The 16,819-nt window shown below is 31.3% G+C and overlaps 1 protein-coding gene across 2 annotated transcripts in view; it reads left to right on the plus strand.

Moving 5' to 3' along the window:
• The window catches only part of LOC140432515 (neo-calmodulin-like), a 315,188-nt gene extending 306,051 nt beyond the window's left edge, over positions 1–9,137 (plus strand). For both annotated transcript variants that reach the window (XM_072520458.1, XM_072520457.1), the window contains one exon: positions 7,636–9,137. In XM_072520458.1, coding sequence (XP_072376559.1) covers positions 7,636–7,667 — 32 coding nt within the window. In that variant the 3' untranslated portion in view covers positions 7,668–9,137. The remainder of the gene's footprint in view (positions 1–7,635) is intronic.
• Positions 9,138–16,819: the final 7,682 nt, after the last annotated feature.

The following is a 16,819-nucleotide window of genomic DNA, read 5'->3' on the forward strand; positions in this document are numbered from 1 at the left end:
TAAAAATATTTACTTTTGAAACTGTTGGTGTAAGAATTTCTTGAAATTTAATCATTATATCACAATTAAACTAAACTCTAAAAAATAACACGACCAGTAAATATCTTAACAATAACTATAACATAACACAATATATTAACTTAAAAATCAACACGATACAATTTGAATTTAAAATGCTGGCAAGTTTGCATCTGTAACATGAGAATATGTCTGGCTTAAGGTAATAAATTATATTTATTAGCCTCTTGACGAATAAGACGGCGAATATCAACACGTGCTCATATTTATAGATGGGAATTTACTAAATGAATATACTTTAAACATCCTATTGGTGTATGAAACATGGTGTAATATTGCTTGGGAAACTGCATTATTGCACTTAGGGGGCAGGCACAGGTTCTTTTTTGTGGACTTGCAGAAGAATGCTAAGGCAGAGTTATAAACGACGTAGTATGTATTTGAAATAATGAGAAAACAAAAGGGGGTCCTAAACACTATCAAAATTAGAAAGTTGCAATATTTGGGCCATGTTATAAGAGATGAGCGCTACGAACTGCTGCAGATGATTATGAAGAGAAAAATACAAGGACAAAGAAGCCAAGGTAGAAGATGTGTTTCCTGGCTAAACAATCTTATATCGTGGTAATCACGTCAAGAAGAATACAGATTCTTTTCAATATTAAACAGTTAAAGGAAAATAAGAGAACATCTTTAGTAAACGGAGTTTACGTTTATTTTATTTTGCAAATCGATGAAAAGTGTCTTTTTGAAATCACCCTATACTTACTTGGTAGAAAATGTGGACTTTAAATAATCCTATCAATTTATATTTAAAACTATAAAAAATAGAAGGATATTTGTATACGCCACAATCCTGAACCAATCAAGTATTAATTAATATTTTATAGTCGGTATAGTCGTAAAAACCCTGCTAAAAATCATCCATAATAGAATACACGCTAAGCTGGAGATGGATATTAGTGATTCCCAATTTGGATTTCGTAATGGAATGGACACAAGAGAGGTACTATTTTCTTTAAACGTGCTGACCCAAAGATATTTGGATGTTAATCGAGATCTTTATGTATGCTTTATAGACTACAACAAGGCATTCGATAAGGTAAAACATGACCGACTTATAGAAGTACTCAAAAACAAGAATCTGGAAGTGAGGGATGTAACATTTATATCAAATTTATACTACAGCGAACGATCAAATGTGAAAATTGGAAGAGAAGTGTCAGAAGAAGTGGAGATAAGGAGAGGGGTCAGGCAAGGTTGCATACTGTCGCCGTTATTGTTTAATGCTTATTCTGAAGAAATCATACAAGAAGCTTTGGTAAACGACACATAAAAGTGAACGGAAGTTTAATTAACAACATTAGGTATACCGACGATACAGTCATAATAGCCAACAACTTGGAAGACTTTTCTTCGGACTCTTTCTTAACATCAAAAAAACCAAATTCATGAAAATTAGCAAGAACAACAATACAAACGAAATTTTAACGGTAGGCGGCCAGCAGATTGAGAGAGTAAAAAGATATACTTACTTGGGAACGATAATCACAGAAAATAACGATTATACTGCAGAAATAAGAGTCAGAATTGAAAAAGCACGTGCCAACTTCGTGAAAATGAAAAATATTTTATGCAGCAAAGATCTGACATTGGCCCTCAGAATAAGGCTAATAAAATGCTATGTACACAGTGTGGTAGGTCTACTATGAAGCTGAATCATGGACATTAAACCGGAATACAATAAATCGACTTAACGCGTTTGAAATGTGGACATTCAGAAGATTGTTAAGGATTCCATGGGTAGATAGAATCACGAATACAGAAGTGTTAAGGAGAATAGGTAGAGAGAGGGAAATGGAAAATACAATAAAAGAAAGGAAATTGCAATATCTCGTACATGTGATGAGAGGCGGAAAATACAACATCTTGAGACTCATAATTCAAGGAAAAGTAGAGGGTAGGAGAAGCGTAGGAAGAAGACGCGATTCCTGGTTGAAGAACCTGAGAGTGTGATTTAAAGAAGAAGAAGTCGGTCAGATCGCCAAGTGAGACAGGCGGTGGATTCGGATTTCGCTAACGCGAAATTCTCTAGTAGAAGTGCGTTCGAATCCTGGCTCGGTGTACAGAAAAGTAAAAAAGCCAACGTAGTAGTTTAAAATTCTAAAAGCATCTGCAACTTAGACTTGAATGCGCTGGTGTATGATAGGCCTATGGTGGCTCAGTACAGCCAGAGATTAAGGCTGGTGGCTTTTTGCAGCTAATTTGTTACAGTCGCTTTTGAACTAAGTAACACGTTGCTTCAACCCCTAACCGGTTTGTTCAATAAGGCATCGATGGCAACCGTTATTTAGAAACGATTTGTATATCTTGTTTTTATTTTGATGTAAGATCTGGTTGTCGCTGATGTGTTCTATTCTGTTTTTCATGGCAATAACGGTATTAAACTTCTCACTTTTAGGTTGACTCAAAGCAAAGTTTAGAAACCTTCCTGTTTCAGTAGGCTTCTTAGCCAATCTTCTGTAATCTGATTATTAGATTTGCGGTTAAGTTTGGTATCTAGAAATAGTACACTATTGTCTTTCTCCATTTTCATAGTAAATTGTATGTTTTTGACGAATTAGTTCAAAATTTTTAACAGTGTCTGTATACAGTATGTCCATTTGAAAAGGTATCACCCTCTATAATTTGCTCCCTATAGAAAATTTAAAAATATGCAAAACACAGTTAAATTTATTTGTGAGGGGGACATTTTGTAGACCAGTCTTCAACTAAATTACACCAACCTTCTAGCGGGGGCTGACACAACCCTCAAAATCTTCAATGGAAAGGGGTGTTAACTGATACCTCATTTTAAAAGGTCATTCTACCACCTTTTCAAAAATACCACATAAGTACATTATATATTTTTTAGTAAGATATTAAGTATGGAGTTCAGAAAATATGACCTGGGACTATTTATTATTGGTAGCTACTTTGTTAAGCTGACATAGTAGCTTTGACATTTATATAAAATAAAGTCATTCTTGTCATTTCTTTTTAACAATTTGTGAGAAATCTGGTGAAAATTGTAATAAAATTACACCGTAAATCGAATATTGTCACACGTCCTCCTGAGGTTTACGAAAGCCCTATATGTAGAATGTAATGTTTTCTTTTCTTCCCCATTTTCTTTTTTATGTTAAGTTCAAAATAATGTCTTTAGATAAGGCGAAACGCTCGGGCTTGTTCGGAAAAATACTTCCATGAGATTTTTTTACATAATCACTTTCATGAGATAACCCAAAATAAGGTTAAAAAAGTCGCCCAGGCGAAAAGTTGTTAAAATTTTTTAAACAACTTTTTTTTAGCAAAATTACGATTTTTAAGACTCAAAAACACCAGTAAAAAACATTATTTGTGATATCACCAAGAGCCTAAATTTAAGTTCAAACCTTGTTCTATCATTTCTCGATGAGTATTTTGGACCTATTTCATACAAGCGCTTATGGCAGGACGGACGCTGGGGCTGCGGCGTGTATTCGCTCCATGCGTGACCATGGTAGGGGTACCTTGAAACGATGCCAGCGTGCGTAGCGGCGAAATATGATAAATTTGGACCTTTTGGATCCATAGATAAATAATATAGTATATAGAATTTTTTTTGTTTTGGATCTTTTTACACATAAATTTTATCAAAAATGGGTGCAAATACATGGTGCGTATTTAATTGCGGTAATAATAGCAAAAATAGTGAGTGTAGTTTTTATAGGTTTTCAAAGATTACATATAAATTAGAGAAAAGAAAAAGATAGATTCGTGCTGTTAATATGAAAAAGTAAATATCACATAATTTCATTTTTATGCAATTGAAATAGAAAAAATTTAAATAATTTACCTTAAATGATATTTCATAAGGCTTCGAGCTAACCGCAGCCTGCCAGATAACTTTAGCTTTTATATCAATTTTTACTAATATTGTTTTTACTTACAGGCTCTTAAACATGCAAAAAGTTGATGAATTTTTAGAAACCCAGTTTTTAATATTAAATTTATTTTGTACATAAACTGAAAAAATATAATTAAAAAACTAATTATTAATACTTGTCAATTTCGTATCTATTTAACATATGTTTAACCTCAAATTGGGTCAAAACTGCCAGATGAAGGCGGTAGATGTCGCGTCAGTCACGCACGGAGCGAATAACAGAGAGAAACAATATCTAGGGCACACATTTTTGCTTGTTTAAATTCTAATTGTACAAATGATAGCCGTCCTGTCATACGCGGTTCATTATCAATTAAAAAAATATGGTTTAATAGTCATTTATGTACCAAGAGTGTTGTTAGGATGATTATACCCGCAGAGCAACACAATTCAGCCAGAGGACCTCTGGGATGGATGGGTGTTCAATGGGTGTAATCATCCGGTAACACCAGTGATACATACAAGATTTTATTGTTCACTTCACATAATATAAAAACTAAAATTGAGACGTTTTTACTTTTTATTTTACTGCACCTACAAAATATATATGCATATTTCCTGTGTATCACTGGTACCACTAGATGGTTATGTCCATCGAACAACATCCATCCCTCGGTCCAGAGGCCCTCTGGCTGGGTTATGTTGCTCTCCGGGTGTAATCATCTTAATAACACTCTTGGTGCACAAATAATTATTAAACAATTGTTTTTTAATTGATAATGAAGTACGTATAGCAGGGCGGGGGCTCATTGGTACAATGAGAATTTAAACTAGCAAAATTGCCCCAGATCTTGTTGCTCTCTCTCCCTTATACACGCCGCAGCTCGAGCGCCCCTCCTGTCATATACGTTTCATCAACGATTAAAAAACAATGTTTTAAAATGAAATGGGCCCAAAATACTTATCGGGAAATAATATAACAAGGCTTGAACTTGAATTATGGTTGTTGGTGAATTTAAAAATAATGTTTTTGCTTGTGAAAATAAAATCTGGACAACAAAAACAGCAGAGTTTCAGTTCTAATGACGAATTGTCTGATATAGATCCACCGTTTGATGATGATTCATTAAATGATTCGGTTGAGGACATCCTAGATGACGATATGGGCAATAATATTGAAAATCTAAAGGAAGATTTTAAGTCTGAACAGTGGCTTATAGTGAAATATACCAGAAAGAAATCTGTGAAACACTAAATTGGAACAATAGTGGGATTTAACAAGGAAAACAACAATCCAATAATTGTTAAATTCAAGGAAAAGAAAAATAACAATGACACATTTTACTAGACAGATAATGATGACACTGACACTGTTTCTAGGAAAAATTTTGTCATGATATTGCCAGATCCTGTAGAAAATAGAAGAGGGAAATGGTTCCAGTTCAGTATATCTTTCGATGGACTGAATTTCGTATGCTAGAGAATCTAGCTTTTATATTTTGTTCTCATCAAAAAAATAATGTTCTTATTATATAAATAAATATCATTGAAACTGTTTCTTATTCGCAGTTGACCCGTCCTGGAGGTACTACTGGGGGTGGTACTACCCTAACTCGGAATGGAAAAAGTTTATAACAAAACTATGGTAATTGCTAGAATAGTGAATTTTAACACAAAAATATTCGTTAGAATTTTTTCGAAAAGTCAATATTTTTGGAGTTATTCGTGACTTAAAGTTCAGTCTGGGGCTAGTGAGAATATTCGATCAGATAACAAAAAAAATATATTTCTGCTGGCTTTATACAGTGTGTTCCAACGAAAATTTTACATCCCACCTCAGAAACTCAGTAACCAAGAGTTTCTTTAATTTTTTTACAATAGCAAGTGTGGTCAAGTGGCACATCATTAGAAAGGTATTTTTTTTACACAACACTCTAGTTTTTTCTAATTTACGCGTTTGAAGATAATTTTGGATTTAACTAATTTATTGGTTGAACATCAGTAATAACAAAAACATAAAATGTCATCAAATTAACCAATTAAATGTTCTAAATGGCCTCCTGTGATCTCCATACAATAATATAGTCTATTTTCAAAACTTCTTCGTACATTTGCAAATACCTCCGGTATCAATAATCCGCATTCTGTCACAATTGTTTTTATCGCAACTCTGCAAGATCTGCGGGCGGAGTGGCACATATTTTTGATTTTATGTATCCCCAAAAAAAATCTAAAGGCGGAAGATCCTATGATCTGGCCGGTCACTCTATTGGACCCCTTCTGCAAATCCATCACCCTGAAAAACGTTGATTTAAAAATTCTCTTAGGGGTGCCCCGTCCTGTTGGAAAATCAGTTCATCCTCTAAAAGATTATTAGATTCCAACGTATCAGTGATTAGTAGATCATTAACGTCTTCTAACAAATTTAAATAGACATTTAATTTCTGAAGTATTTGTGTCTCCATGAATAAATGAGAATTACTGTTACTCCAATAACGACAATTATGTCTATTAACTTCACGATTTAACATAAAAATACACTCGTCGGAAAAACACGTATTGTACAATCGATGTTGGTTGTTATTTTTGATTTCACTAAATTATTCATAAAATTGAAGCCGACGATCAGGATCATCTTTGTTTAATTGATGAAGTAATCGTGTTTTATAAGGGTGAAATTTAAAGGGATTTTATAATTCGATCAAAACTAGATGCTGATACTCCAGATGTATAATATAGTTGTCTGATAGACTGTCGATTATCCATTTGTAAATGACCTAATACCGCCACTTCAACTGCTTCATTTCGCACTCCACGGTCTACTTCGTGCTTTGTGTTTTTAACGTCACTTGTAGCTTCAAACTTATCAGTTAAATATTTAGCATATTGCTGACTTATGTTTTTTCTGGGTGGTTCGTATTAAAGATCCTTGCTATAGCCTTACCACACTGATTATTTCCATAGTATAGCTCAACTAATTCTATTCTTTCTTCACTAGAATATCCCATTTTTGTAAGCCTTTACAATAATATCTCTGATTAATCAATCGTTGACAAATTTTAAATCAAAGGTAACCTGGTAAACACTAAAGAAGATAATTAGGATTCATTATCTTTTTAAAAAGAATTCTTATAAGAAAGTAATATTTTTACAAAAGAAAACAAATTATCTTCAACACAGTGGCATGTTGATATTGATTTGCAGGTTGATTGAATGATTGTATTGGAGGTCACTAAGAACATTTAATTGGTTGATTTATTGACATTTTATGTTTTTTTTGTTGTTACTAATATTCAACCAATGAATTAGTTAAATAGAAAAAATTACCTCTCAAATGATGGGCCACCTGACCACACTTGTTATTTAAAAAAATTGGGGGTTGATGCAGAACAGTAGGGGGTTACATTTGAAGGCATAAATTTTACATGAAAATTCGTCCCCCTCTCAATACAAATTGACGTGTTTTCTTCAATTTTGAAGAAACTCTTGGATTCTAAGTTTCTGGGGAGGGGTCAGATTTTCGTTGGAACACACTGTATATTAATTGTCATCATTCTGGAATGCATACTTCAGTTTTAATTGTGACATAAACATTATCTCTAGAAAAATGGGTTCGAACTTACCCTGACTTACCTCACTACTATTTTTTTTTTTTAATGAAAGACTAATATTTGTGTTATTTAATTTTATTTTGTTTTTTTTTTTTTCAGAATTCGTTACTATCCTCACCTCAAAGAAATAGAGAAAGACTGCAAGACAATGGTCCAAATTTTTGTACAAGATCTGCTTGGTTATATAAATCTATAACAATTAATATTAAATATGCTGCTATATTATATTGGAACAAAGTCTTCAAATCTCTTTTTATGTACTTAGATTATGCTATAGCACAGCTTCACGTCTCAATAGAATGCTTTCTTTCAGTGGCGTAGCTTTCATCCACAGAATTATTATGAAATGTTAAGTATTAATTTATAACAATAAAATGTATAATATAAAACATACAAAATATTGGTTAATTTTTTGATTTACGATTTTACATTATTATCTATTTCCAATCTCCGAAAATTTTGAATAACGCTGGGCCCATAACGGTTTCTTAATATTGTTCTGAAGCTATTTTCTTGTGGCATTTTAAAGTAATTACTATTTAAATGGGAATAAGCCACAATTAAAGGTTAAAGTACGTTTATTGACATTTCAATTTCCACTTCGCAAATCATTATCAAATTATTATATATTATTATCTATCTTCATATCGTTTACCTAGCTAAAAGCATAAATGGCAAAACTCTTCACGAAGATATCGTTCAGGAAAGCTGAATAAATTAATGATTAAACACATTTTGCTTTGAATGTCTTAAACTTATACTTTAATAATAAGTGTATCTACGATATCTATGAAAAATAGTTTATCAATATTTTTTGTATGCATATACGAGTATTAATTATAGTGTATAAATATTGTATACATATTTATATTTGACAGGTTGACTTTTATTATAATATTGTTTACAAATGGGTTAAATGTAATCATGATATAGAAACAACTTGTACCGGTTCAAACGCCTAATATTACAATTACAATAATAAAAAGCAATCAAAGAAAAGTAGTAGTAGTTCATTCTTTAACGATACTTTAATTAAGATGGGATACTAATGTAATTTTATGTATACAATGATTAATACACTTGATATTAGTAACATTAGGTTATCGACACATTCGTACCTTCGTATTTTGTCGTGAAAAGTAAATGTTGCTCAGGATTAGCTACGCCACTGACCAGTCGAAACTAGCGTTTGGAACAAAGATTATGGTGTTAGTCCAGGATATAGCGGTTTTCAGCTCATAATTCTTTTTATTTGCATGGATTTACTTGAAATGTTGACAGTAGACAGAAAATAGCTCAAAGATCAAAATCTACCCTATGCCAATACGTGCTTTTCCTCTGGGGGTGGTTACCAACCCAACTCGGGAGTGGAAAAAGTTTATTAAAAATACTATGGTAATCGCTAGAATAGCGAGTTTTAAGACAAATATGTAGGTTAGAGTTTTTTCGAGGTCAATATTTTTCGAGTTATTCGTGACTGAAAGTTCACAAATTACCCTTCAAAAAGCGTGTTTTTAAAGGGTTTTTCGCAAATATCTCCAAAAAATTAGATTTCGTCGAAAAAATTGTTTGGATATAAAATAAAGCTTATAAAACAAAGAGATTCGTTTTTTATTATTAACGTCAACTTATTATTAACAAAGTTTTGGTTGTTTTTCATGGAAACCTTATTGACATTTTTTTAAAGATCTGACAAAATTCTTTAAAATTACCACTGGCAAAAAAGATTTTCATGAAAATTAAGATAAGTTATAATTAAATAAAGTCCGTTTACATTTTTTGTGACGCTGAAACTAACAAACTCACCCCGGCCTAAACAATTTACTTCCTTTACATACAGGGTGGTCCTTAAGTAATTGTACAAAAAGAAACAGTAGATTCTACACTTTAAAATATTACGATTTAAGCTAAATTGCTTTAATAAAATGTTGATATTAAGAAAGATACAGGGTGTTAAAGTGCAAATTAAAAATTTTATTTTTGGCTATAACTTTCATGTTTGTAAACATTTATGCATAAAAATTTACAACTGGGTACTTTTAAATATGAGAAATTATAATTTGATGCACACTTTGATGTAGCAGATAGAGGGCGCCACATATGCCACATATGTGGCATAAATTTGCACTTAACTTTTTTGCTCTTTGAGTGAACTGTATTTGTGATACAAAATATTAAAGATACATTATTTCAACAAAAAAACGGTATACCTGTTAATAACTTTTAAACTCAATAGTTTTCGAGATAATCGCATTTTACAAATCAGCTGCATATTTCTGAGTTAAGGCAATTACCCCAGGCAACGAAGCAAAAATAGACAAAAACATTAATAAATCTAAATTTTGGTATAAAATACCAATAACTAAAGTTAATAGTTAACGAAATATTAAATAAAATAAATATATCAGCAGGATAATTAATAATAGGATATGAGAAAAAACAGAATAATAGGATTTACATCAAACATTTTATATTTTATGTTAAATTAAAGTCGTAATCAAAACATTTTGTTTACAAACCAAATTAAGAAATAGTTAAACTAAATTACTAAACTTTTTGTTAAAGTAAGTGTTCGATATGTCTACCATTTTCATTAATTCATTTGTCAATATATTCCATTAAAATCATCTCATATTAAATAGCATCATTGGTTCTAAAGAAACTGTTGCAGTATTTATTTCTTCCCATATTTGGTTGCAAATGTTTATGGCATTCTTATAGACACGTTGTTTTAATACGCCCCATACACCAAAATCAAGCGGAATAAATTCTGGGCTACGTGGTGGCTATAATGTATAATGGACGAATCTATATCCAAATCTTATAGTATATTATGTCGCAAAGGTTAAATAATGTATTAAACTGTGATGTATCTCATTCATTGGTTACTTATATACACTCATATAAGCTTACGAGTAAATATAATTACATATCGAACAAATGGACTATTATGATAATGATGATAATATTATGAACTAACGAACTAATATTATGCTGAACTAAATTGCCTGTTTGTTTACTATATTTATAACAATATCGGTTATTAGGCCAACGATGATGTTTTTGTAAAAATGCTGAGTCTTTAAGGTAAGATTTGTAGCAAAAGTATTATGAAACAAGACACGTGTGTTATTTCATACCTGTGCTTTAGTTTCCATTTGTCATAATAAAAATGGGTAAACAACAATTTACGTAATGAATAATAAGTATTATTTTGGGTTTTTTTATAAATTAAATAATTATATCAATATCTCACCACATTACCAAGGAATATGACTGCCACGTCCAATCCAACGTTCAGAAAAGGTATATTTAACTATGTTCTCAACGCCTTCTCTCTAGAATGTGGTGGTGTACCATCTTACATAAACCATATATTTTGGTTTTTCAGCATTTTACAATAGGGAAAAAGTAATACAACGCCAGTAGGTATAGAAATTTAAGAAGCGATAGAAAAGGGAAATTGTATACATGATGACGGCCAGCGTCTGAATACGGACACGGCACCTAAAGAAGATGAAGAATATTTTCTCCAATAAGACATTTAGCAGCCATAACAAAAATTTTGTAATGTTACATTATCATCTTTGAGTTGTTTTAATAAGAATAAACTATGAATTATGCTTATCTACAGGTATTGAGTGCTTTACCGCACAAATATCACAACTAAGAATTATGAGGCAGCTGACTTATAAAATGCGATTATCTCGAAAACGGTTAAATTTTGAGGTTACTAACAAGTATACCTTTTCTTTGTAAAAATAATGTATGTTTAATATTTTTTAACACAAATAGAGGTAACTTTAAGAGCAAAAAAGTTAAGCGCAAATCTATGCCACACCTGTGGCATATGTGGCGCCATCTATCAGTAACATTAATTTATGTATAAAATTATAATTTATCCTACTTAAAAGCGTCCAATTATAAATTTTTGTCCAAAAATATTTACAAACGTAAAAGTTATAGCGAAAAATAGAATTTTAAATTTCTACTTTAACACCCTGTATCTTTCTTAATATCAACATTTTATTAAAGCAAGTTGGCTTAAATCGTAATATTTTAAAGTGCAGAATCTATGGTTTCTGTTTGTACAATTACTTTAGGACCACCCTGTATAAACCTAATATTCTGGAAGTTTAGAGGGTTTAGTTTAAAAAAAAAATAGAGTTAAAAGTGAAGACACTATTTTCGAAATTTCTCAAAAAATCCACTTTTTTCAAAATAACTTAACAAATGAAAATAATACAGAAAATTGCTACAATACAAAAAACAGCTTTTTTTACTAAATATTTTAGTTTTTTTTTGGGTTTTTTAAAGGTTGTATTCGCATACGTTTAGTACTATCTTAAAGCGCTTTCAGCACAACCTCTTTTTAAAATTAAGGGTTTGAAAAAAAATGAAGGTACACCACTTTATAGTTTATTATAAAAGCTACAAAGTGGTGAGTATTAAATTTTTTCACGCCCTTCGGTTTAAGAAATGTGGCGCTGAAAGTATATATATATATATATATATATATATATATATATATATATATATATATATATACGTTCAAATTATCGGGTAAAGTGGTCTGTAATAAAAATCTTTCTTTTTTCTAAATTACTCAATATTTCGCCATTTATTTAAAAGCTTCCTCAGGAGTAAACTAAAAACAATTTGAACATTACAAAAAATGGCGTACAAATACATTTTAAAACACTCACAGAATTTAAAAGATTTCGCAAATAAAAACTGACATTGAAGTATTTGAAATATTGAATGTCAAGATTAAATTGTCTTAAGCACGTTCGTTACAGCTATACGATAAAAAATTAAAATTATTTCAAATGTAAAAATAAAAATAACAATAAAAGAAAAGTTAGAAGAATAATATTTATTTGATGAATTATTAAGGTTAGTTGTTATTAAGATGAATGTTGGCTATTTTTAATATTTATAAATTTTGTTCAATATGTTACAATATATGTTACTTAACTGTCCAGTGTCCGTTTTATAATTTAAGTGTTTTTATTTTTGTTAATGTAATACATTTCAAGAAATAATCTAATCTCACTTAATAATAAGTGAGAAAAAATACTTGCGCAGTGGTTGAGCACTATGAAAACACTGGTCATATGCTAGACTATAACAAAGCTCATATTTTGGCACAGACTGATAACTACAAAAGTAGATTATTTCTTGAATGAAGATATGAACATTCTTGAATGAAGGAATACCCAAGTCTTAATAAGGAATGTCGTGAGAAAAACCATTGTATAACTTAACTATAAAAACAAGGCATTTCAGCATCAAATCTACATTTTAGGAAGCAGTGTTAGAGATGTCCGTATAATATCTTCCAGCTGTAATCTAGACAGTTAGTTACGATTTCCATAACAAAACCAACAAGATAGAAGATTATACTTATGGTATAAATAGGGATCACTTAATAAATTACTCTACACCTGCAGTTAATTCATGATTTAAAAAGAGGATATAATTATACTTATACCTGACTATCAAATATTGTTCTGAAGCTATTTTCTTGTGGCATGTTAGAGTAATTACTATTTAAATGGGAATAAGCCACAATTAAAAGTTAAAGTTTAAAACATTAGTAAATTTGTATTTTGAGAACGATTTCCAAAGTGGAAATTGAAACATCAATAAACGTACTTTAACCTTTAATTGTGGCTTATTCCCATTTAAATAGTAATTACTCTGACTATCGAATATGTGATAAGAGAGCTGAACATAGGAAGAGGTAATCTTCTAAGAAATAAATAAATACAGATTGCCACCTACGCCGATGACATTATCATTAGGTCTCGCAGAACAGAATAGGCGGCAGAAATATATTCACAGTTATAAACAGTGGCCAAAAGAGAACGGACTAGAAATAAATATTTAAAAAACAAAAAAGCTTACGCAGGCAACATCTAAGGGAAACCGACGCATAGTTGAATTAGAGGACGATATTGAAACTGTAGAAAGTTTCACATATCTGGGAGTTGAATTAAACATAGATGGAACAGAAATTCAAACAAGAACAGTAAAGGGAAACAAAGCTTACGTTTCACTCGCTCATGTGTGATCGAAAATCAGGGTCTAAAAACTATTATCAGATGTGACCATTATCAGACCAATAGTATGTTATGGAAAAGTCCTAGGAAGATATTTGGACCTATTAACGAAAATGTAATATGGAGATGCGGGTACAACGAACTCTTCTAACTGTTCAAAGAGGCACCGATCTCAAAATTCAATTAACTTCAATATTCAATTCAATAAACTTAGTGAGGCCAATGCTCGATTTGGGCTATACAGCCATTGGAGAGACTATTTAATGGATGCGAGACGTTAGTGATGACAGAAGACGCAAAACGAAAGCTGGAAGTCTTTGAAAGAAAAGTACTAAGGAACACATTTGGACCTATTAACGAAAACGGAGTATGGAGATCCAGGTACAACCATGAATTCTAACTGTTCAAAGAGGTAGCGACCTCATAATTCTTTAAACTTCAGAGACTTAGATGGGCTGGTCATGTTGTGAGACGCGCAAAATTTGCTAGACGTGAAAACCTGGGGAAGATCGGTGCGGAAGCGGTAAAGTTTGAGGCATAATTTGTAGGAGGCCAAGGCTTGATCTGGGCTATAGTACCATATATACTTTAGATAGACAAAAACTATATACTATGTAAACAACCTCTCATAAAGTAAATAATAGCATCCCAATCATAAATATAAAATCAATGACTATTTATAAACAACCCAAACAATGGAAACTGGCAATCGACAAACAGCAAGTGCCAAGATGTAGTTACCATTGGAGTGATAGAACCAAGTGAAGGAAACCTAATCTAAGGAGTACGAACACAAGTGATAAAAATAGCTGTAGAATGATAACTAAGAAACATCGTATGAAAAAGAATTATAGACATATGCTTAAGACATATAGTCTCGTACGCTACAAAATCCAGAGCCTAAACACCAATAACAAAAATAATACTGAAAACGGCCGAAGTAAACATACAAAGAATTATCAAGGAAGTAATCATTCGGGAAAAAATAAAAGAATGAGATTAAAAGATATGGCGAGATGGGTTAGAGCACGGAGGAAATTTGAAAGAGATCTAGTCCACAGAATTTCAGAAGAAAAAACGGCTAAAATTTAGAAACCAAATACACAGAGGCCAGTTAGCAGACCAAGACCAAGACCAGTTAGAAAAGAATGAAGCAATTATTTAGCCAAAATCAAAACAGGAAAACAAACATAAGTGCTAACCAAAGTTTAAAATCACAGACAAAAAAGATGTTCAAATTTTCAAACCTTCTAATTTTCTTAATTTGCTTGAAAATATTGAAGATCTAGGAACATCCCTTATTATATTGCTAGATGTGATAACGGTTGAAAATGTATTTTGTTGTGTAAGTTTCTGTAGACTCTGAATTTCTAAAGAAAGAAGCTTTACTCTCCAAGAAAAACGATCATTTTTGCACTTATTTCCATGCTTTAGAAAATTCAAAACAAAAAAAAAACAAAAAGCAATTTGTATAGGTAATATATTCTAAAATTTTGTTTATTTTCAATTATATAATTATAATTCCACTGCGCTACTAAATCCCTAAATCCAATTCCCATTACATTACTGAAAATAATTAATGAAAACATTTTAAATATTTATGGTTGGGCATTTGCAATAAATTTGTTCTAAACGCTCTAGTTTCATCGAATATAGTTAGTAAAACATTTTGCTCTAAACCGTTTAATTCAATTTAGATTATAAGATATATCATACAGGGTGAGTAAATTATTCTGATGAATACATTTAGGATGGATTTGGAATAAAAAAATGGAATGAATTTTCGTAAAATGGACAAAGCAACAATAGATAAAGAACGCATATTTGATATGTATGTATGTATATATATATATATATATATATATATATATATATATATATATATATATATATATATATATATATATATATATATATATATATATCGTTTTCTGTCTTTTGAGCTGTTCTAAATTTCTTCTTCTCAGGTTCTTTTGTATGATATCCGTAATGATTCCCTAATAATTTTCCCTAATATTCCTTTTGATAAAAATTTATCTGGCATTAAACGTCAAAATTTGATATTTAATGCCAGATAAGTTTTTGCTTAGATCGGTTGTTTTGTCCAATTTACGTTTTAATGATATGAGTGCTATAAAGAATAGAAAATCTTAGGGCGGATTTTTTATTTAATATATACATTCATATAATAATATTTAGGTACATATATATATCATATGAGAATGTTCTCTTCGAATTGTTTAATGTTTTGTAGATAATTTTAGGAATATGTTATTAAAACCAAGACAATTGACTGTTTCCATTGATATATTTTTGAAAGAATTTGCGAATATATATATATATATATATATATATATATATATATATATATATATATATATATATATATATATAAATCTAAAGTTAACACTAATATTAGAACAAGATACCCAACAATAATACCTACCTGGTTCCCGAAGAGTTAAACCGCGTCAAATTTGAGTATATCGCAGTCTTCATCGGTGCTTCTGGAGTCTCAGTCTCCTGAGTCCCCAGATCACTTTACCTGTACTCTGCATACTGACCTACTACTGTTTGCGACGGGAAACCGTCCATTTATGTCGTCGATGGTGTCGTGATTTACTGATGTGACGTTTTGGGTGGTAGTTGGGGCAAATATTTTTAACTGCGAGACTGGATTGACTGAGCGGACGATGATAATCTCTTTTATTGAGACAATTCGGTCGCATTTCTCTCTATAGCTTCTCGATTATTCTAAACAGATTGGAACTAGAGTTCTAGAATTTTCAAAATAAATTTTCTGACTTGTAAGTAGTTGTTGGCCTAGCGCAGGAACGGAATTACTAATGAAAATAGAATGTTCCTAGATCCTATTTTGGATTCTTCGTTTGATTTGGCCTAAGTAATGTTGTGGACAGTCTGCACAAGGAATTTTAAATACTCCATGATGTTTATTATTCTTGTCTTCTTCTTCAGCCTATTTGTATCCTTTCAGCCTATTTTGCTACTACTTTTACTTTGATGTTGTCCAGCCACCGTTCTTGTAGTCTTCCTCTGCTATGACTGTGCTCACGTGGACTTTAATATATAATGTTTCTTGTCCATATTTCGTTGTTTTGTCGTGTGACGTGTTCTATCCAGCTTCATTTCACTTGCGCGATTATGTATAGTTCTCTCAGACGAACTTTAAACGTAGCTCATTCGATAGCCCTCTATGT

The sequence above is a fragment of the Diabrotica undecimpunctata genome, chromosome 1 (genome assembly GCF_040954645.1).
Source record: "Diabrotica undecimpunctata isolate CICGRU chromosome 1, icDiaUnde3, whole genome shotgun sequence".
Lineage (NCBI taxonomy): Eukaryota > Metazoa > Arthropoda > Insecta > Coleoptera > Chrysomelidae > Diabrotica > Diabrotica undecimpunctata.